The 24,853-nt window shown below is 33.1% G+C and overlaps 1 protein-coding gene across 30 annotated transcripts in view; it reads left to right on the forward strand.

Annotated features, from left to right (window-relative positions):
• The window catches only part of TCF7L2 (transcription factor 7 like 2), a 218,237-nt gene that overhangs the window by 167,753 nt on the left and 25,631 nt on the right, over positions 1-24,853 (forward strand). For 25 of the 30 annotated variants that reach the window (XM_039352687.1, XM_039352686.1, XM_039352691.1 and 22 more), the window contains 3 exons: positions 10,374-10,506; positions 18,262-18,364; positions 20,904-20,990. In XM_039352687.1, coding sequence (XP_039208621.1) covers positions 10,374-10,506; positions 18,262-18,364; positions 20,904-20,990 — 323 coding nt within the window. The remainder of the gene's footprint in view (positions 1-10,373; positions 10,507-18,261; positions 18,365-20,903; positions 20,991-24,853) is intronic. The other 5 variants (XM_039352672.1, XM_039352694.1, XM_039352699.1 and 2 more) reach the window with 1 other exon arrangement.

The raw sequence follows: 24,853 nt of genomic DNA on the forward strand, positions 1-24,853 counted from the left end.
CAAAAAATCCTGAAAACATATTAAGGTGATCTTGTCTTGGTTTTGTACAAAATGATCAGATTTTACCCAAAGGGGCATTTTTTTATGCTAGCAAAAGTTAAGATATGGAACATTGATCTAAAAACAGAAGACCTGCGAAAGACTTTATTTGCATCAGAGTGACAAGGAAATCAACTTATTCCTCCTGCAGGTCTATCAGTAAAAAATGGTTTGGTGCTATCTGACAGTTGCTCATATAAAGCGATTGCTTGCTTCACTTAGGAGCTCATGTTTTCTTATGATTTTCTCTTGCTGCCTTGCTTCAGAGCTAAATGTTATCTATGCTATCTGAATTGTTGTATTGTTGTCATTGATTCCAAGGTAACTGTTTTTTTTTTAAATTATCCTTAACAGACAAAGAAGTGGGGGAGTGAGAATTTGAATATTGTAACCTAGAAATGATTACTCTGAGTTTTGCTATCCACAGTCAATCTCTTAGAAAATGAGACACTTCTCTCAGCCAATATTCGATGTCATAATGGATGCTGAACGTTCAGAGAACTCCAGGCCTCAAAACCGGAAACATCTTGATCTTTTAGGACCATACTTTAAGTAAAAACATGGGTAAAGGAAAGGGAAGGAAACAGAAAGGGAAAAGCAGACAGGGAAAATTATAGAACAATTGGCATTTGGTTGTGAAGAAACAAAATCTTTTATGATTAAGAGCTGGGCAAACAAAGCTGTAATGTACCCAAGAGATGCACTTTTAATGGGAATGGAAGATTTGAGTAGTAAAGAAGGAACACTCGCCTCTGGCTTCTCTCTGTTCCAGCATTTTGGCTGTTGGCATCTCAATTTGAATTGTTGGGTGAGTAACATTTGTGTGTTTGTGATTATGACTTTTGGTGCATGTAGTGTGCATATGCAACTTTCTAGTAATGACCACTGAACTAGTTGTGTAACTTGTTTTCATTAGTGCCAGAGGTAACATTAAAAACAGAAGAATATATTTTTTTAAGACAAAGTGAGAATCATTTTTGGAGAAGAGAATAGAGAGAATAATTTGCCAGTGACAGCTCTTAATATGTTTAAGATTGCATAACAACCCAAAACATATTTTTGCCACATGCAAAGATGTGGGACTATTAAAATTAAGTTTTCTTGTTTTGGAAAGGAAGTCCTTTTCTTTTTGTAGTGTCATAGAAAAGGGGATTTCAAAATTTGCAGCTGGTTACATTTATTGAAATAAAGCTGCTGGGTAAAGCTTGCCAATGAAAACAAATGTTTGTAGATGGGAGGATATATTACTTATGTAAAATATTTACAAAAAGGCATAAAGCATACTAAAATATAAACTTTTCATTTATTTTATAGTGCAACATATTTTGTTGTGCATTTTTCACCTTTCCCTATTTTAGAATAAATTATTTAGAACTTAATTATTGAGGTTACTGAAATAAACAGTATCTGTGACTTTTCAGAAGTAAATTCCATTGATTTCAGGCATGCTTATTTGGTTTTAATATTTTTTAAAACTAATTGCCCATCTAAGATTTTAGCCTTTTGCATGCTTATAGTAGTAAGCCATATGGATTACAGAAATGTTATTTTAATTTATATATCGTAAGTAAGTTTCAGATTCTTTACATCACATTATTTATCTACTGCCTTGGTTAAAGGTTTCATCTGTAAGTAATATTCAGTCTGTTTATTTTGTTGCATCAAAAATGATGATACAGTTTTTAAAGAAATTCTTCAAATTATTTTATTAAAATATCTTTAAAATACATTATTTTAAAAGAAAAGAAAAAAAATATGTATTTCAAATTCTTCAAACCGCGTCTAGAGGACTGCAAAATATACTTCTTTGTATATAATTTACAAGATACATCTTGCTGAAATTAGGCCTGCTTATGGATTACCTTCTTTCATTTTGTTTTTTTTAAACTTTGTTGAAAAATTAGTATTTTTTTATTTAAAGGTATTTTTTTTTAAAAAAAATAGTTTGCTAAGACTGCAATCCTAAGCATATTTATTCAGAAATAAACTCCATGGAACTATATGAGGTTTACTCTGAAATACATATGCTTAGTTCTATATAGCTGCTAAGATTTTACCCTCAGAAGGATTCTATAGTACTTAGAAAATAAAGTAATTGAACTCAGTGGAAGTTATTATGAAATAGCGGGGAGTCAATTATTCTGTTATATCTTTCCCCCAAAAAATTGATAAGCAAAACAAATGTCATTTTTGATGGTTTTGGCTATATCTAAAACTATTAGTTTTTTACCATAATGTGATATACTTTTTGAGCAAAATAGAATAAGTTCTATTGCAGATTCATTATATATATTTCCCAAGATATTAGAAAATTTGTAGCAATATTTTTAATTTGTAATTCTTGATACTATCTTATAGAAAGTAAAACTTTATAAACTGATAAATCTAATCCTTTCTTTTCACTCTATCAAACTTTAGATATTAGCAATTTAAAAGATTTTGCTTCCAAATACTTCTTTTACTGGAAAGATTTTTCACTACTATAAATACTGTGTTTTGGAGTATTAATCAGTCCGGTACATAATACATGTATAAATACATAGATTGCCGTACTGCGGTGACTTTAAAAAATCAAGAACAATATTTTGGGAATAAAGCAATGTGTGACTGTTTTCTGACTTTGCAAAGTATAGCTGTCTGTATCCTTGACTTCTGGAAATATGTTGTGATATTTTTAGAACCCTTCTTCACTTTTAGGCATTATATTCTTTATTTGTATTAAATTCAAATTGCAATATAAGCAATATGGTTTAGGGAAAATATAAATATTACAAAGAATGTTTGAATTTCCAAAATATTGATTTTGCCATCAAAATCTTCTAAGACAGACATCTTTTTTTAAATATAAATAGTTAATCTTTTATAATGGCAGCAAAACAAAATGTGGCTGGTAACTAATATTAAGTTAAATAATAGTATTTCCTTATTAATAATGAAAATTCAACTTTTCAAGTAAGATATCAATTTCTACAAATCTTTTACCTAACAATTTGAATATTATTTAAAAATTACATTTTTAGTAGTCAATCTCTCTCTCTCTCTCTCTTTCTCTCTCTCTCTCTCTCCCCATAAATCTTTCACGTTGTATCAGGATTTGAAATTTTGCTTGTAAGCCATGGAGTCACTTTTTGTGAGATAGGTCGGGTATATAAATTTGCTTAATAAATATGTAATCCATTTAAAGTATATGCTTAATTTTTTTTTCCTTTGGAATTGTTCAATTTGCTGGGCTTCCTCCTCTTTATCTCTCAGAGTAATTAATGCTCATGATTTCATCTTTACCATTTCTAGTAAGTTTCCCTGAGTTTATTCAAACTTCTTTTTTGCTAGTTATGATTAGAAAAAAAAAACATTACAAGTTAATAGTTTGTTTTTTGTTCTTGCAAATCAATTAAGTAAAATATGTTTGAGCCATCAAAAATAGTTTTCTCTAATATGACAATTTATCAGACACTTAAAGAACCTGGATAAAAAACTATGGGATCTAAATGAACATGTCCCAATTTTTATTTATTTGAATATCATATTTCAAAGTGATGAAGGAAGAAGTTGGCCCCTGTTTTATCTTATTAATCCTGCAGATAATAATTTGGAGCTTGATTAGCTTTTGAGGAAGTTGGTAACCCTTATTTAATGAGAACAATTCTCCAATCAGGGGGAAAAAAAACAGTGAGAGAAAAATAGAAGAGAAGTGGTAGTATTCAGGTCACCCCCTCTTTTAAGGGGTTTGTGGGCATAGGGGTTAGGGTTGTTGTTTTTTGTGTAAAAGTCTGGCAAGGAAAGTATTGTCCGTACACATGGCTGTCAGTGCTCCTGCCATCATTTACGTGAAGGAAGAAAATGAGTCCTTTTAACATTAGGAGCTACGTTTATCAATGGAAGCCTTGTCCTCAGTTACAATAGGGAATGAGCTTAGGGCAAGACCTTAGGCAGAAATGAGCTATGTTAAAGTTTGAAAGGGTTCAGAGCACTGTATCAGTGACAATAGACTAAGGAGAAGTAGATTCCTGGAGAAAATGCTTAGTCAGGTGTGAAAGTATTCTTTATGTCAATAAAATGTATGTTGAGTCAGTAAATATAATGGTTCTTAATTCCCTCAAGAATAACACTGAGAAGGAATTGAGCAGTTTGCATTTGTTGTGTGCAAAAAGTTTTTTAAATGACATTTGAAAAAAAACGATTAAGTATAACTATGGCATTAAAATACCTGTTCATGTATTTGTATAAAATATTAGAAAATAGTTAGATATTGTTAATAACTCCAAAATGCTTTTGTTGACCTAGTTCTTCCTAACTTATTTAACTATGTTAGAGTTAAATAAGATTGAATATAATATTTATGAGAGTAAAGAATTGATATCATGTTTAAAAGAAAAACATGTTATTCCTTGGAAGGCTTAGTTATTAAAAATTACTGATGCAGATGGTATAATGCAGAGTTCTGGCACAAAGTATAGAAAGCATTCAAGATCTACTGTAATTGATTTTGTCCTCTGTCTATCAGATTTATAAAGTCAGTTTAAAGTTTATAGTCCAATTTTTATTCTGCATATTTTACTTTCAAAGAGTAGTGTAAAAGAGGAGGGCATGGCAGAAAAATCAGAATGGAGAGCAGAGATGTAGTTTAATTTGTGTTTCGGTTTTACAGTTGTATTGTAACTTTTGTTTCTCTTACAATTTTGGTCAACATCTTAGAGTAAGAATTAAAATATATAGCTCTAAGACACAGTGCCTAGTAACATGGTCTAAAGATAATAAAAGTAATCAGTGTGGGTTAGAATCCCTGGCTGCTAATTGTGGTAGCACAAATTTATGATTCAGGTAGGTACACAATAGGAGAGTTTCATTCCTGGGAGTAGCCTAATGGAATATATATCATGGGCCCAACTTATTCCTATTTGTCCTTATTCCTTTCTGTCATGTATCCTTCTTGTACTAAGTACATTTATTGCTGTTCCATTTACATATCTTTGATATTACTCCCCACATACATAATAATTGAGATCAAATCCCAACATTGTGCAAACAAACTTGAACAAATAGATGTTGTCCTCTTTTCTTCCCTTTAGTCACAACCTTCCAGAGTAGATTTTGAGAATGAGGACATTTTGCTGGTGAACTAGAGAAAGAGGACGTTATTTCTCCTATTCCCTTGTTGCTGGACAGAAGTTGTTCCATCAGCAGAGGGAGTTAATTGTATACACCCCTAAGATTTCTTTCACCTTTCCCTTGGAGAAATTTATAGGAATATTTTACCTTTCTCTTGGAAAAATTTATAGGAATTTTTCACGTTTCTCTTGGAGTAATTTATAGGAATTTACTTAAAGTGCAGCTACATTTTAAATACACTATGGCTGAAATATTTAATATAAAGATCTAGTATATATTATCTTCATTTATACATGTGCTAAACCATTCTTAATTTTTGTCCAGTAATTTAACAGTATTGTTTTCATGTCTGTAATGCAATCTGATTTACTTTAGACAATGATTGACAGACAATAAGGAAAAACAGGAAAAAAGCCTAACTTTTCCAAATTATTTTTATTTAAATTTGCTTCTTCGTAAAGCCAGAAGTTAAATACCTAGTTTACCAAAAGTAGGATCTTCCTTACATTTTCACCCATCCTCTACTGGTATTTATTGGTGTTCTATTAATTATAGTAAGAAAAATCCTGTTCTATTATTCATTAATGGCATTTAAAAAGATGTACTTTCAGAAAATTTCAGTGTTATAAGAATAATTATTTAGTTTTATTATAATGTAAGCAAAACCAAAGTAATAGAGAAATATACTCTAGAAAGCAATCATCTGTGTGGACAAGGGAATGAGCTAAGATGATATACTAGTACTTTTTATCTAATTTTTGTGTGCTACCTTTTATACTCATTTGATTGTACCATAATTGCTTTTGAGATGGCAGGAGGAGGGGGGAAATAAGGCAATTGCCCTGTTGATTTCAAAGACTGAAAGAAATTGAATATTAATTCTCAATATCCACATTGTTTATAGTCTCTCCTTGAGATTTCCCACCCAAAAAGTGTATTTAATGCAGTTCTGTAATCCTACTTGTAAAATCAGATTCCTTTGTTACAAACCAGAAGTAAATCCAAAATTACCTCTGCCTTCCTAATTAAATTGCTGGCCATCTTTGTCCTAACCTTTTTCAGTAAATGAGCCTAACATATTGGTGCCATTAAACTTTTAATAAAACTAAATTGTAGTGGACAATCACTGTTCAGTTTTATATCTGTTTGGATGTAGTATAAAAGTATCTACCATCATGTTTCCACAACATAAAATATATTTTAGCATATCTGTCCAAAATTGAAGTTGCACAAAAGACATCCATATTACTCCCACTGTGATGGTGTTTGACCCCCATTTGGGGGGGGAGTTGTATTCTGTGATATCATATGTCTTCTGGAAGCATGCGGTTCTTTTTTCCAGGGTTTCAGGCCTTTTAGTATTTGTAATTATAAACTACACAGACTTATGTGGAGTTTGACAATCTCTAAATTGTAATGGCTATCATCATATCATCTTTAACATTTTATATAAAAGATATCTTATTGATAACTTAAGAGTTTGGAATGAGAATGGCCTACTAGAGAACCCTTCACATTAAATCTGTATTATATTTTCTATTAAGCATTGAATCAAAATAGCAAAATGTCAAAGGAGCGTAGGGGATCTCCTTCATAGCATCCATTGCAAATCTGATGATAATTCAGAAACTCATGCCCTCTAAATTTCAATTTCGGAATGCTATGCTTGGATACTGAATGAGTGTACAAAAGATGAACAAACCATGTCAACAAATAAACTGAATTTCAGAGATCTATCTGACACAGAATTATGAATAAACTAATAGGTTTAAACTGTCAAATTATTTAGCTGTTTATATCATCCTCAATGATTATCCATATAAGCCATCAGTATATATTGTCCCTATTGCTGGAATACTATTCGAGAATATCCGAATGTGTTTGATTTCCTAAGAATGAATAAGTATGTTAGTTCACCTTGCCGAGGAGAATAGTAAAACATATTCTATAACTATAATATAGTTGAAAAAGTAATTGAAATGAACAGGTTAAAACAGTCTGAATATAGACTGATCAGTCTTGGCTCATAACATAACAGAGATAACTGTAATTGAAAAGAAGCAAGTAGGAATAATTGATGTGGCAATTCCAGGGGATAGTAGAAAAGAAGATAAAGAATTGGAGAACATCACAAAGTATGAAGATCTGAAAATCAAAATTGAAAGATTATGGCATAAACCAGTCATGGTGGTCTCAGTGGCTATCTGCACATTGGATAGCATTCCAAAAAAACTTGAACAGATGTATAAAATCTGCGCATTGACAGAATTTCCATCTGTCAATTGCAAAAGACCACACTGCTTGAATCCATACATATACCAATACATTACGACATCCTAGTTTCTCGATACGTATGAAAGCCGCACCAGCTAAAGAACTGGCAGCTGTGACTTCACATTGTTGTGAACAGATAACCTTCTGAATGGGAAGTGAGATTATGAAAACAACAACAACAACTGTTAGTGTTTTCACTATTTTTCAAACTAGCAAATTAAATTAATTTATCTTTATTACAATTATCTCTGTTTCCATTTATCTTCCTTATCATAGAGTATGATTATTCCATGATTACATGCAGTGTAACCCTCAACATGTTTACTAAGTCCCTAAGCATTCAGTGATGCTGTCTGGTTATGTTTTTAATTATTGTAGCATTATGGAGTCCTGCAATGTACTCAAAAATAAATTTTATAGCAGTTTTAAAAACTACTTTTTAAAAAAGAAGTATATAAGTAGCTATATAGCTTTGGTACAATTTTAATTTTCATCAAGCATGCGTTACTTCTTTTTTTTCCAATCCAACTGAAAAATTGCAAAGCAATTTTAATATAGCATAATGAAACATGCTTTGAAAGACTGAAGTATTTCAAAGGAAATTCATGTAATTTTAAAAAGAATAAATCTCCTAGTTTTCTTGCACCTTTTGAAAGTGTCCATCCATTCCTTTTTGGAATGACAATTGCTAATCTAGATTGAAGATAATGGTAAATACTATGACAGCTCCTGGACTAAGGTGGCGCTTGTAGACACTGCTCACTGTCCCTATTCTTATAATGTAATTCCTTTTACTTGATGTTAATGCAAATTGTTCCTTACTGAAAGTAATAAAAGGAAATGAAGACACATTTGAAAATGAAAGTTGACGCTAATCCATTCTTCATCTAATACTAGACTCTTTATCTTTGCTGCTACCTAATCTGGTTAAATGTCCCTCTTGTAGGATTTTAGTGTAAATCCTCTATAGGGAATATTTTTTCCCCTTCCCTTCTCCTTCTCTCTTGTGAGTGTGTATGAATCTGTGTGAATTGCAATTGGATTATTTGCAGGGAAAAAATGGCTCAGCAGTCTGCTTGTTTCATTTGTATGGTGTTTGTGTGTACGTGTGCGTCACATTTCACTGTGTGTTAAAAATAAAAACAGATTCTCCTCTCCTCATTTTCTTTCTTGTCTTTCTATGTTCCCTGTAGAGGAATAATAGTTCAACTATAATACAAAATTTGGTATTTGATATTTTATTTCTGAGAGTGGTGATATGGTTTTAAGCATGTCCTTCTTTCTACCTCCCTCCCCTAAATTGTATTTGCTGCCAATAAGAAAGTACATATTAATATCTTCTGTTATTTGAAAATTGGGACTCTGGCCATATGTCTGTTTAGAAGAAGTTCTCCTGGAATTCAATAAGTCCCATTCAGTTCACTGACAGTTGCCCTGCACATAAGCATAAGCACATTTGTCATCTTTGAGTCAATTGGATAGTCTTTGCTTGCTTGCTTTGTTTTTTGTTTAAGGAACTAACATTCCAAATTATTATTATTTCTTTCTTAGGACATAGTTTTAAAATTAAAACAAATAGATGATGGGTTAGTAATAAACTTTAGTTTAATAAAGACATGGAGCTGAATATGGATGTATCTTGAGGATAAAGTTTAAAATATATTCAGAGAAAAGTGGGCCATCGCATGAAAACTGCTTTGGAAAAAGCCAAACTCTACCTTTTCTTTTAAATACTATAGGGCCAATGCTAATTTGGGTGGATCAGCTGCATGATTGGCTCTGGTTGGTTCATATCTACACACAGAACAATTGCTGACATATGGATTTGATGTGTGACCAGAGCTATGTGCCCTGAAATGAACTCTGCAGCACACACATCTGATTGTGAGTAAGATCTGTGTGTCAGCAATTTTATAGTTATTTTGCAAAGGGTGAAAAATATTTTTTATACCTGGTAAAGATCAGTAAACAACTGCTTCTCAAGACTTTTTATCACACCTGCAAATATCATGTCTTAATTTAAACAAAGGAAAAAAACCTTCAGTATTACAACAGCAGTTTTGGTCCAAATGGTAAGCAATATATAGCAATAAAATCTTTAAAAGATATTATAGAAAGTTCAAGTAAAATGAAGTCTAGGTTCTTCCATATGTGGCATTTACTAAGTTCCCTCATCATATCTGATTTCTTCAGCTCAGTGGCAATGGAAAAGGAAAGACTGCAAGCACAGTTTGCGGTATGAATGCTGGAATTTCAGAATGGGTGGTGGTTTCCCATTGGCTGGAACCCCTGGCATGCCCCACCTTCTTGGCTTTACATTCCCTTTAAATACAAGTCATCATTTCACTGTGCTTTTGAAATTGAACAAATGACTCTTACTTTGCAGCAAAAACAAGTGCATGGGGTTACATTGGGATTAGGGGCAGGGGGCACTAGAAGCTAATTTTTTCATTGGTATACTGGAGGGAATACTGGCCAATTCATTACTTGTCCTGAACTGTCCATTACTTGTGATAGCCCTGGTAAAGACATGATAGGTCAGGGAAAAAACATTTCTGAACATTTAAAGAGTAGCTTTCTAGAGTGAGTGAAGAAGTCCCTGAAAGAGAGTAAAGAGCCTTCATTTTACAGGTCAGGTATTTCATGCCAAAAAGTGACCTTGTACCAACATTGAGTTTATTTCAGTTTACTTCTTAATAAAGAAACTTATGAATCCCAAAGCATTGGAGAAAGGAAGAATAAAGAACACTACTGAAGCTACTCTCTCATTCTGAACATGAAGAATCATAAATGCTAAAAACATCTGTGACTGTGTATCTGTGTATGATTGTGTGTGTGTATGGGTTTGTGCAGCGCACATGTGCATATGTATAAACAGCTACTTTAGTGTGTGTACTTGGAATGTTATTAATGCAACATCTTCCTACACTTTTTATTTTCTATTCTTACAGTCTAACAAAGTCCCAGTTGTGCAACATCCACACCATGTACATCCTCTTACACCGCTTATTACATACAGCAATGAGCACTTCACGCCAGGGAATCCTCCTCCCCACTTACCAGCCGATGTAGATCCCAAAACAGGTAGGTTGCAAGACTTACTGCAGAGGGATGTTTTAGAAGGAGCTAGACATTGAAGAAATTGTTTAAATAGAGTCGTGTCTGGTCGATTAAGTATAACAAAAACGATTTCAAAATGACGGAAAACAACCAACTAATTGTGATGAAAATTCAGAAGTTAAGTAAGTTGTGGTTTCCTTTATGTATCATTCCTTTATGCCTATCATTCATTGCATTCTAATGGTAATGCAGTCCATTTCTAATGTCTTCTTTTGGGTAGGATACATTGATGCCATCAAGAAATTAAACTTACGGTTTGAAGAAAAATACCAAGATGATACTCAACTGTTCCTAAAGTTGTTCAGAATAATATACTTATATTTAAACAATCTTAATCTTACCAAAGCTCTATGAGCAAATTTATGTATATCAAAACGAGCCAAACGACAAATATTTCCTCTGTGATTTTACATAATAAAGCTAATGTACCTTTATTAAACATCCTAATATGAAAACATGTTATTGAACCAATATCCTCTTAAGAATATGAGACACTATTTAATATTCCAGCAGCCCATTGTCCTTTTTTATCATATATTTATATATCACCTAGCCAATCAATTCCAGTAACTTACCAGTTTTATATGAGTAAAACTAGTAAACAACAATACAACAATGACCTTTACTTCAAAATTATTACAAATAATTAATATCTTATCTTATTAAACACTTGTGGATTTAAAATCATCCAATGCACTTTTCAAGTTTGGTAATAATTCAGATTTGAATATTGCATCTGGAGTAAACTCAAAATGTGATTATGTGCTATAATTTTAGACAATTTCAATATTTCTTACATCAACAGGAATGGTTAAAACATAATTAGAAATAAGCTGATGTAAATTATTAACCCTGGTAGTTCACTATACCTGCCCTAAATAAGGCGATATTACTTGAAATTTTCCAACTGGCATAATCAATAGTAGTTTTTGAATTGGATCATTTGAATTCCAGAAAAAAGAAAAATTAAAATGTAATTCAAGTAATAAGGTTGAAAATCAGTTAAGTCAACAGCACCTATCACCATTGCAGCACCCCAGAGGTCACGTGAACAAAATTTGGTTGCTTGGCAACTGGCATGTATTTATGAAAGTTGTAATCATGTGATCACTATTTGTACCTTTCCAGACAGCTTCCAACAAGCAAAGTCAACAGAGGAAATCAGATTCGCTTTATGATTGCATGATTCAGTTAACAATTGCATTAATTCACTTAACAACTATAGCAAAAAAAAGATCATTAAATGAGGCAGACCTTACTTAACATCCGTCTTGCTTAGCAGCAGAAATGTTGGGCTTAGTTGTGATTGTAACTTGTATAAAACCTTTTACAAGGTTTATATTTTTCCACTGGAATTTTTAACCATATATTTATATCAATATGAACATTTGATATTATGTTTACAGAAAGAAAATATTATTGAAGTAATTATTCCCATATATTTAAATATATCCAAACACCAGGTAAAAGCCCCGGTCTATACAAATTTCCAATAGCTACTTTGGAACCACAGGAAGCATATAAAAATAGGTAAAATTTAATTATCTGATACTGATATTGCTGTAATATGCATCTGATATTGTTCTGCTGTCTCTATACATTGTGTTGTATAATAGTCATAATTTTCACAAAACATAATAATAGTTTTGTGTTCAGCTGCATTTAGACTGCATTTCTAAACCTTACAAAACAGGCTAATTGTGCTACTATTAAATTAAAGTACAGATAGCCCTTGTTCAGTGACTCCCTTGTTTAGCAACTGTTCCCAGTTATGAGAGTGATGAAAAAGTAACTTTATGACTGATCCTTTAATTTAGGACCTGTAAAGCAAAGGAAAGATAAAATAAGATCATAAGCAAAGTCACAGTTTCATTGATGGCCATTTCACTTAACAACCAAGTTGCAGGTTTCAGTTGTGATTGTTAAACGAGAATTATCTGTAAATATTGGAGAAGATAAAAGATATATCTGATAATTTCCATAAGGCATGCAGGTGGGTGAATAAATAATCCCTTTTAAATAATCTTGGCCTAAGGCAGGGGTTCTCAACCTTGGCAACTTTAAGACTTGTGGACTTCAATTCCCAGAATTCCTCAGCCAGGTTTGCTGGCTGAGGAATTCTGGGAATTGAAGTCCACAAGTCTTAAAGTTGCCAAGGTTGAGAACCCCTGGCCTAAGGGTTAAAAAATCACATTTTAATCAAAGTATTTAAAAATGAACAAAACCCAGATTTGGCCTAAAGTTCTTTCAGAAAGTTTCATTGTAGCAAATCAAGGCATTTGCATTGTCAGATCAAGTTTTTATGAATTGTTCAAAACTATTTTGGTTCACAAACAGGATAAGCCCTAGTATTGTCTGAATAAAAATGCCATGATAGTTTTTGAATTTTTTAAATCAACATTTAATAAAGAAACGGGGCAATGCTTTTATTGATTCTAAGCTCCTAGAATCATCTCTGGACAAACTGGAGGGCATATAAGTTTAATAAATAAATAAATAATATCCAGTCTTTACCAGTCTTCAAAATTACCATTTATTATTGTTTTTATTTAAAAATAAATTTAAAAATAATAAATTTCAAACATTATTGGGTATTAAACAGCATTTTTACAAAGTTTGGTACTATGTTCAGTATATTCCTTTTACCATTTTAAAGAATGATTATTGCATTGTATTCTTTACATCAGTGGTTCTCAACCTGTGGGTCGGGACCCCATTTGGAGTCGAACAACCATTTCACAGGGGTCACCAAACAACGCAGTCTGCCATTTTTCCCCCCTTTTCCTTAGCTGTGCTACTCCCTTTTATTCTATTGGCTTTTGAAAGCCAATAGAATAGACTCTCTTGAATAGAATCTAATTCTATTGGCTTTCAAAAGCCAATAGGAATTGTCCAGGCTGTCTCTGCCCTGCTGATCCTGCCAAAAGTCCCATTCTGCAAATGGTGCTGCACCAGTTGAGTAGTCCTCGACTTACGACCGGTTGAGTAGTCCTTAACTTACGACCGATTGGGGGTCGCCGCATTAAAAGGGTTGAGAACCACTGCTTTACATGGTTGAGATTTATTAGTATTAAGAAGTAGATCAGGTTTGTTTTGTTAACTAAAATTATATATTTTAGTAAACTGCTACAGTAATGGTCTTCTTTGCTCCTTAGATCGCATAAAGAATTTAAGAGGTCTTGTGGGGAAGAGGTTAATCCAATTAAACTTAATTAAAAAGTAAAATTGATAATCTGAATATATATCAGACGTGGTTAAAGGTTACTAAAGTTTCAGATAACATATTTAGATAATGCGTCCATAAATGCATGGATTGTTGCATTGCATTTTTTTTTATATGCCACAATTGTCCTTGCATTTCACTTAATTCTAACTTTAAAAAGAATATCATGCATCTGAATGTTGCAGCTAACAGGTTACAGTTAAACAATGGTTACATATGGAATAATTTTTAAATATGATTGACATCCTTAGACTATATACTTTGCTCTGTGAAAATTATTTCAAGGGTGTAAACTATTTACTAAATCTTTAAAGCCCAGTTAATCTTTTCAGGTAATGAAGAAAAAAAGAAACCTGCCATTACCTGAAAATGTCCCACAGGAAGATTTAATTTATAATCAATGCTTTATGAACAATTTAAACAAAGTTTTAGAGCTCTGAATATTGTGTCTCTTCATTTTAATGTTTTCTCTTCTGAATCTTGCTTTTTCTGCATTGAAAAGCATTAAGCTACTTTAAAATATTAACCATTACTCTCCTGAGAAAGTTAGCATTATAGGATATACATTTATAACCTATCTTTCTTCAATCTACCCTCTGTAGACATGTTGAAATTTCCTAGCCTACGTCTATGGCCAAAGAGTTGCGATCATAACACTTTTGAAGAATACAAGTTTCGGAAATATCATTATGAGCAGTTACATATTTTGGACAATTTTAAATAAACAATTTCAGTCAGCAACACAAAACTAGGAGGTGGGGATTTTTTTATTGCAAGTTAATCATGTGCTTTAAAAAAGTATATGGTAAATAATAAGTTCAAATATATTTAATCATTAAAAAACAGGATTAGTAGCTGTTCTCTGTTGCATATAATTTAATGATAAAACTGGATTTGATGCAGCATGCAAGTTATTAGAAATGAAGCTGCATCTACCCAATCCATCCAAATCTAGCAAAAAACAGCATTATTTATAGTGTACCCAACTCTCACAATATAAAGGCCAAACTATATAATATCCCTATCCTTAACAAATATATCTGTTTCTTTTTCCCTTTCAAATGGGATTCTGATCCAGATTATGCTGAGATAGGCATAAAGGGAGTTTACTTCTGTTTGACATCTCTTATCTGCATACTTCCTGAAGTTTACATAGAGGAAAAATAAATTTCCAATTAAATGAATGGCTGGTTTTATTGCATGTAAAAACTGTATAAAATTTAACTTTCTCCCTTGACTTTTATTCTAATGTGGCTTAATACAGATTAACCAGAAATCCTACAGCTATTTCTGATTTTAGTGAATTACATCAATTTCATAAGTTTAAGTCTAAGTTCTAGAGGTTGTTTTAAGGTCTCAGTTACTTGAATATAATGGTAAAAATCATATAAAATGAATATATGCATTCAGGGTTAAACATCATCCCCCAAACTGCTTGTTTGTGTTTATTTTTATTACTTGATTTGTAGAGAAACAGAACAACTTTAGGGTCAAACTCTAAATGCTCTCTCTTTTGGCTTTCTATCAAGTTATGCCAATGGCAGAGCTACTGAATTTAGACACGTTTTATAGATGCTCATCTTGCAGTTGTAACTCTGATAGCAAGTTGAAGATTGATGTTCAAAAGAAACATTATAAGCATAAATTGAATAACACAGTGATAACATCATGGTTACTGAAGGCAATCTAACCTAGTCCATACAATAGCTGTACTAAAAAAAAAAGTCATATTGATGATATAACCAAACCTCCAAATCCCATGCCTAAGGAAACATCGATATCTTCAAATTCTTAGGAAATGCCAGCAGGGTTGAGTGCAAGAGAATCTGAACGGCCTGTTCCAAAAGATAGGTGCTTTGACAAAGGAGGCCTGCTTCTTGCCATCCTCCCGCCCCCAAGATCGCGCTGTTTGACGGACAAGATTTGAATTATGTCTACCCTGTCAGTTTTAGTAGAAGGGACAGAAACAATTGGGAAAATATACCATCCTTTCGGGCACAGTGGAAGACTGTACTACAACCCTGGTTGCATTCCTCTTTGCTACCAACTCATTATTTGTACTCATGCTGCCCAACCAAATGTATGGGCAAGGATTATAAATATATCAAGTAATTCCTTAATTAATATTGTAGTAAACTTCAATTTGTTTAAAACATTTTAAAGCTTTGTTTTATAGTATACAGGAAAAGTACTCAAGTAATTGAAAGGAAGTATTAATAAGCATCAGTTAACTGATGACACTATCCCACCTCCTGGAAGATAGTTGAAAATTGGATCACCCTCTTGTCATCAATGTTGTAAATTTTTAAAACAAACAAAAACTGGAACAAATTTATCTATGCAACATGAGAAAGAAATATTAGCGAGAAAATAGGAAAAAAAGAGCATCACATCAATTACAAATAACTTTATTTAGACCAGCAATAGCCATCACTTTTTACAATATATTATTATTATTATTATTATTAATAATAATAATAATAATAATAATAATATAGTACTAACATTAATAGTAAATAATAACATCCCTGTTAAGAAAATACATGTTCTCAAAATGTTAGGGTCACTCCCTAGTTTACGTGAGTGGATAGCCGATTAGTGTGTGAGTAAATATAATGTTCCAAACATTATTAGAGATATCTCCAAAAAATTGGCACAAGTTGACGGCTATAGATCTGTAACCAATTTTTTTCTTGTGGACATTGCTGCAACACAGTATTTTGCCACTGCATGCGTGATAGAAGGGTTTGAGTCCTGGAGGAGAAAGCCTACATAAAAATTGTCTGCCCTCCCTGGCAATCTCTCTAATGGGAGAATATATACTGTCCTATAAACTCGGTATAACTCACAGTACAATAAAACATGTGAGATGTCTTCGGCTTCTCCTTTACCACATATACATACCTGTTCTGCTATTGGTTTCTCTTATACCTGCCCTGTAGGAGTGCTGAGGGAAGAATGTTAAATCTGGCTCTGAAGAAAGCTATTCTTTGTTTTGGGAAGGTCAGATCATTCAGATATCTTGCCGATTCCCATACATACTGTTTGATTCTATCCCTACTGTGGCAAGGCAACCTATTTAGTTCTTCTTGGAACTCCATGTCCTTTATTCTATTGAATATTACTTGCTTTGCTTGATCAAAGCCTAGGGACATTAAGAATATCAAAGAGAGCCCATAAGAGCCCAGTTTATGATCTATTGCCTGCTTCCAGGGGGAAGGAAAGTTGTCAGTCAGCAGTAACGGGGACAATCCCTCTGGAAAGAAATGCATTTTAAGCCAGTGAATGATCATCTTCCAGGCTCTTATCTGGATTTGGGGCATGCCTGTCTCAATTCTAATTGGGCATTTGGGGTTCCTTTGGGTGCAGCTAAGGTAGCTCGCAGGAATTTGGATTGTATGGTTTCCAGCAAGTTTTTCTTTGCAAGGATTCCTGTTTGTGCCCTATATAGAATTTGCACCAATGTTTTGGCCTCAAAAAGTTTTAAGGCAGCAGGTACTAATTGACCTCCACCTGTGTAAAAGTAATGTTTGATTGCATTTAGGGATCTATTGGCTGCTTGCAATGTATGATCCAGGTGTGCCTTCCATGTCCCTTGCGAATGGTATCTAAATATTCTAACCCCAAGGTATCTAAATATTCTAACCTGTTCCAAACTATGTCCTTCTATTTTCCAGGAGTATTGGCTGGGTCTTTTAGCAAAAACTAAAATTTTTGATTTATCAAAGTTAAGGACCAACTTGTTCTGTCTGCAGTAGCCAAGTGTTGCCCTAATTGCTCTCTTCAGTCCTACAGGAGTTTGCAAAATAACGACCGCGTCATCATCATACAGAAGAATCGGGATTTTGCGATGTGCTAGTTTGGGCGGATGCAGATCAGGGTTCTGTAAGAGATTGATCAAGGGATTGATATAGAAGTTAAAAAGGGAGGAAGACAATCCTGCTGTACCCCTTTTTGTACCCTTGCTAAGCCAGTTAAAGTCCCTTGGGGATTACACCTCACTTTCAAGGTGGAATTGGCATACAATTTTAGTATGAGGAAAAGGAGGCGTTTATCGATAGTAGTGCCTTCTAATTTCTCCCATAGGGTGTTCCTAGATATTGAGTCGAAGGCCGGCATCACATCATAAGATGATCTTATTTTAGAAAAATAACTCTTCCGTTATTAAAAGTATGGATAAAAGCAACACACCTGATAGCACAAAATGGAGGTAGAGTAGGAACTTTATCCTTGTAAGGTTTGCACAACAAAGACCTGTATGGTCCTTGAATGTGGAAAAGAAGACAGATCAAATGTCCTAGTACTGTACTAAATAGGTTGTTCTGGTAAAGAAGGCCAGTCAGTAGGCCTTGCCTTGAATATGGGAAAGGGTAGTACTCACAGCATAGAAATTAAGATTGTGTTCTACCTCACATTGTGTGCTACCTCATTCATTTTTCTCTTTTTATGCTCTGCCATAACCCAATTTTATGATGCTTCCCTTTTGTCTTTCCTAGGAATTCCACGGCCTCCACATCCTCCAGATATATCTCCTTATTATCCGCTATCACCGGGCACTGTAGGGCAAATTCCCCATCCGCTAGGATGGTTAGTACCACAGTAAGGAGTTCCATTTTTTATTTTTTTGTTATTTTTCATTTTTTAATGTATGTGCATTTGTAAATATATACATAAAAGGGGATGTTTATCATTGTTATTTCGTTTGTCTGAAATGTGCATTTTAAAATAAACATGTTTGCCAGCTGCCAATTTATAACATTGAGAAATTAATAATTTGATCAATAAAGTTTAAATGATGGGTCATAAAATATTGAATAAGAATTGTGTGCAGCTTTTAATTGGTTTTGATTTCTGATGATCCATGAAATGATTATTTCAAATGTTAGTACAAAGTATTAGAAAGAAAAATTCCAGGATAGTTTAATGTTAGCAGTCTGCTAATTTTAATGGTTATTTTTATGATTTTTAATACTTGTTTATAAAACGTCACATTTATATTTTATCTCTAAAGATAAATTATTTTAGAATATTTTTTGTTTTTATGAAACATGTTTCAAATATTAAGAGAGAGCTATGTGCTGGATAGGGGAAATATTGATGAAGAAAACAAATTGTTTTTAAAATGTGTAAATAACATGAAAATTAAGCAAGGATTCAAATTTTAATCAAAGTGTACTGCCTTTTTAAAGCTATGTAATAACAACTATACTGTTGTTCATAACAACTGTATAATAACAACTATACATGACTCAAGACATGAGGATCACACTTGAATTATTCAGGCAGAATTTTTCAATGTCTTACTTAGCAGAAAACAAAACAAAAAAGGGAGACATCAAACATTTTAAAAAATTGAAACATAAATGTATTTGGCATGTAAATTGTTTAACACATTTAGACTAATTGTCTCAGTAGCAAGTAATTCTTAGCACATACTTGTTCCAATTTACTTACTACAGCATGCTCAATAATTTCAAATCTTCACATAATTATCTGGTGAAATGCACCAGACATTTTAGACACTATAATATTTCAACATTTTAGCATGCTTGGCTTTGCTCATTATTTTCCTGATTTTTGAATTTTCTAATTTTTATCTTTAAATTATCTTTTATGTCTAATAAAATCTACATGGCAAACCTATATTGCAGATCTACGTTACACATTCCTTTGCATATTAATAGTGCAAATTATGCAAATTGTTGCATAAAATTATTATTAATGTGTTTTATTTTCACTAAGTAGAAGGTTGTCAGATGCTTTGCACAACTGGAACAAATGGCTTTCACCGTGCACACCTCTATAAAGTTATTTATTATTATATATTGTGAAAGCCTTCCTAACATTATACAAGTTATTTTTATTTTATAGATGAAATGTATGGTTCAGAGACTGACGAAAATTAATTATTTTTATGCCAGCAAAAGTTAATAAATGAAAAAGGCAATGCATTTCTATACAGTAGCAAGATTTTACAATGTGTTCTTTCATTTGCTACCTCTATAGCAGGGATGTCAAACTGCTGGCCCGCGGGCTGGTTTCATCATACCGGAGCCGTGTCCACCCCATTGCCGGCAATGGCAAAAAAGCTCCAATACGTCGCGTGACGTCACGTGACGTCGCGAGTTTGACATGCATGCTCTATAGTATATATCTTCATGAATCATTTCTGCAGAAAAAAAGAAATATATTAATGTTTAACAGTTTTACTTCCTATTCTATTTACATAAACCACATTATTGTACTTCTACAACAGTCATGGCCAAATCCTCAATATCAAATATTTTAAAAATATGATTATTCCACTTATCCCTTTATGCTTTTTTTTAACCAATTTACGTTTGACAAACATAGGATCCACTCCATACCAAAACAAATTGGATGTATGTAGGCTATTACTAGTACCAACAACTATAACAATAGATACCAGACAAAATATTTTACATTTAGTTCAAATATTTGAAATGCAGATAAAAAAAATAACATAGACAAATAAACCTCAGTCAGAAAAATCTATGAAGCTTTCATAAGAATGTGGTTTGGTATCTTGCTGTATTTTTTAATTATTGTAATGAGGTATGATTGTCTATTGGTTACCCACAATACTTCTTGGGGACTCTCCCCTGGTAACTCTTGTCAACACTTGTTAATCTGACAAAAGGCTACAAATTAAGCTCTGTTAATTTAATGTTTTCTCACCGAGATCTAAATACCAAAAGAGGCCCAAAGCGCAACTGAAGTCCTTTGATTCACTGTACTTTATTTTGGTATAAATTTACATTCATTATTGTTTTCCTTTGGATGTGTAGCCCTCAATTAGTGTGATGGCTCCATTAAAGCAAGCAAGACTTCGCCTTTAATTATTACAACAAAACACCTAGTTTCAGCTTGGGGAGAGGGTCTCTATTGACATAAGCAGAGGTTATAAAATTTAATTAGCCATTCGTATCAGATTTATGGCATTCAAATTGTTCTGAATTTCTTTCCTTTGATCTGTTGCTGTACAATCCCCAAGATTTTTGTTCCAATCAAATGAGAATAAAACTTAACTGGGCAGAGAACTTTATTTCTTTTTTTAAAAAACAAAAAAACCTATAATTGTTATTTTTTTTATTCATTTCTTTCCCTATCTTTCTAGGCAAGGTCAGCCAGTCTATCCAATCACAACCGGAGGATTCCGACATCCCTATCCCACTGCTTTAACAGTCAATGCTTCCATGTCAAGGTGAGTTCAAAATACTTGGGTCTAAGATATGGGTCAACTGCTACTTCAACTGCTACTTCATTCTGAGTGACAAAGCTTTGCTAAATCATATGCCTTAATTATATACTGATGTCCCCAATTAATATAAAAGCTTTCCTCCATTGTTTTCCATTTAAAAAATCCCCTATAATATATAATGAAATGCGGTGTTTAGAAGTTAATTTGTTTTAACTGATAGCTAATTGGAGGAAAGCAGTTTACTAAACTTAGGATATTAAGAAGCCAAGAGCTTATGCTCTTACACATTTTGTTTTCCCAATGGTGTCTTCCTTCTAACATGAGTTTCTTGTGAAGAACAGAAGCAATCCACTTATTGTTGGTAGAGGGGTGTTAAAATATCTCCTTGTTCCCAAATATGTTTACTTCAGATAAAGAGACCCACCTGATCCTCTAATGATTAAGAGATACATATTTATTTTCTTTTCCCCAAACTCCAATTAATTCCACCTAATTTTCCAAGATATGCTAGTTTATTTACAAACTGCTTGGTAGGACTATGTTTAAGTAATCACTAATTGCTCCTAATGATAGTTTTATTCTCTGTTCATCTGATTTTCAGTCCAGTTAATTAAATCGGTGGAGGTTTAGACTTTCCTGATGGGCTGAATTAGCTAATCCATTTTGCTGATGGCTCATAATTGAATTAGCATGTATTACATAGCAAGGATCTACATTCAACCAAATGTCTCTGAAGGCTAGACAGCAGAAGGGGAAGTGTCTTAAAGATAGCAGGGATTTGAAGACGTAGAAAGGAAGTTTCTTGGCCAATGAAATAAGCCAAATAAATAAATTCTATCTGCAAACACATTATTAAAATTCCATTCTCTGTTGTTATTTTGCTATTAATTTTGTACATGTGTAAAAGAAAGCAGGGTGTGAAAAGATGTCATCGATTTCAGTTTAATTGTTATCAGTGATGTTGTTCTATTATTTTGTTTAGTTTTTCACAAGAGAGGGGAATGTAAGAGAAAGGGGGACAATATATTCCTCAGCTACGCCTTTATGAAAAAGAGCTAGTTAGAAAGGGTATACAGCAAACTAAATACATTATTGTGATAGGGGGATGACAGAAGTACAAGTCTATTATACTTACAACAGTTATAAGAATTGTATGCTCCTTGCCCTACTCTGGCACATCCTTTGATATTCATTCTATTCAGCAGCAGGGCCAGGACTTCTCAGAATTAAGTGATGGGTCATTATACTTTAAACACCACGGAGAAGCCTAGATTGGCAATTAAACAGCACTTGCTGACACTCGCTTGTGCCACTCCGTGACCCCCTTTAGATTGAGATGTTGAAGCTCGGGGCCCACAGCCTGCTAAATTGGTCGTAGGCACTTCTCCTGATGAGGGCTGGCTCTGAAATCTGCCGGCTTCAAAGGGAGCAAGATCATGTATAAAGCATAATGTGGGTGCACCATGGTTCAATAAAATAAAATAAAATAAAATGAGGCAGGAATAGATGAAATGTTACAAGTGCAAGGGGAAAATGAGAGGATAATGACAAACCTAATGCAACTCAAAGCAGAATAGTTGCATGGAAAAATGCATCCCACTGCTTGTGCATACAATCAAGGCAGGCAGATGACATCCAGTTAACAGAAACATGTCAACAGTGAAATAAAGTGAGAGTGAATAAGCGAGATAAGCCCCTGAGACAGCCAGGAACAAAAAATTAGTTGTCCTTAACAAGTTACAGCTCATCATTATATTCTGGCTTGGAGCCATAAAAGCAGAAAGGGTATATAATGAGCTACTTAGAATTTTTTACAGTGTTTATTGCAATTCGGATAGATGCTGATCTGCCAAAAGAGAGTCAAAGCCATAAGATCTCACTCTGTCTTATGTTCTTATATAATGTATAGAATAGCATTTCTTATATACTAAGAAGAACTCAAAGAGATATAAAGCAAAAATCAAAAGCAATATGTACATAGCATCACATGCATCAGATATACAGAGAAGATTTTTAATAAATAACTTTTGGCACTTTTGTTTTAACATGGGAATTTTTCCAGACCAGGGTCCAGTCACATAAATAGCATGATTAATGTGCCTTTTGTGTGACTGGGTCATAGTTTTGAAAAATATGGCTTTAACGATTAATGTGGCTTTTATTATATTGCCATATTATAACGAAAACATGTAGCCCTTGACTTACAACAGTTTGTTTAGTGACTGTTCAAAATTACAACGGCACTGAAAAAAGTGACTTAACGCCTGTTTTTCACACATGCAGGATCCATGTGGTCATGTGATCATATTTATGACGGTTGCAATGTCCTGGCGTCAAGTGATCCCCTTTTGCAACCTCCTGACAAGCAAAGTTAATAGGAAAGCCAGATTCACTTAACAACCATTTAACTAAGTTAAAAACTTCAGTGATTCAACTAACAAGTGTGGCAAGAAAGGTCATAAAATGGGCCTAACTCATTTAACAAATGTTTCATTTAGCAACTAAAATGTTGGGCTCGATTGTGGTTCATAGGTTGGGGACTACCTGTAATCATATTGGTTAATATTTAATACTTTTGACACTGTGTCCTCTCATTTCAACGAAAATAAGAAAGTAAAGTGTAGCTTCCTTTCCTGACATTTTTATGCATATACATACATCTTTCAAGCTCAACTCATTTTTTTTAGTTCAAAGTAAAACCATCATTCGGGAATAACATTAAACTCAGAAATCTTCTGAAACTTTTAAAAATCAAACAGATTTTCGTTTTGAAGTCGGGAATCACCATTGTTTTTCAGAACATTGGAAAGCCTTCTCTTCCTTCACCTCACCCTTCTTTGCTTTATCAATGATCTTTACTGTTTTTCCCAATTTTGCTAATTTTAGACTTTTTCAGAGCTTTAAGTATATTATTTTTCCAAGGTTAAGTTTCAAGATATTTTATCACAAGGTTATGCCTATATTTTTCCCAGAGTGAATTAGGAAAGAAGCTATAGGTAGAGAATTGTGTGAATTTTTCCCTTTCATTCACATGGGAAAAAATTCTGTTCTAATGACACTAAGATAAAGAATTTAATATATTATTACAGTCAGAGTTTAAAGTATATAGTTTAATACAGGACCATTTTTTGTGTGCTGAAAGCTCAGTTCCAAAATTCCCAAAGGCCATATTCCGGGGAACAATTCTGGAAAATTCCAGGTTGGAGAAGGGTGTATTTCTACATAGATAATGATAATTTTTTTTCCTTACACCGCAAAATGTAATTGCAACATTATCTGTTTTTAGCAGTAGCATAGATAGTTCTTCCCACTCTTATCAAAAATCAGACAGAAGTAAATTAAATAGCTACTTTTTGTTATCACCTTATTTTAAGATATGTCTGATGTGTCTTCATCACCTTTTATTTTCTTCCTTGTTCACCCACTTTGCCATAATATGACTGTCCAAACTTGCTTTTAACGTTAACACCTCTGTCTAACTGCTTATCCTTTTGTCTACCAGCTTTTTTAAAAGTTAAGAACTATTTAAGATAATATAACCTACATGAAAATAGACTAGGTTTGGTACCATGTTTTTTCATTGTGCGTCCCTTAGGTTTTGACATTCAGCTCAAGAGAATCTACTGCTTATCCATATTGTTGATGGAATGCAATTGAAAAAAACAAGCAAATAGTTTTACAAGGTATCAGTAAAACTACACCCAATTTGCCTTAGTCAACCATGATCCAAAATAGTCTTTAATCTGGAATTGAAAGCTTTTTCTTTTAATTTTCTGTCTGTCCTCTTTCAATCTCTTCTTCCTATGCCATTTCTTTTTATATATGTCAAAGAATGTGAATCCTTTCTGAAGAAATGACTCACTAGG

Source organism: Crotalus tigris, unplaced genomic scaffold (genome assembly GCF_016545835.1).
Source record: "Crotalus tigris isolate CLP2741 ecotype Arizona unplaced genomic scaffold, ASM1654583v1 scf7180000018468.2839379, whole genome shotgun sequence".
Classification (NCBI taxonomy): domain Eukaryota; kingdom Metazoa; phylum Chordata; class Lepidosauria; order Squamata; family Viperidae; genus Crotalus; species Crotalus tigris.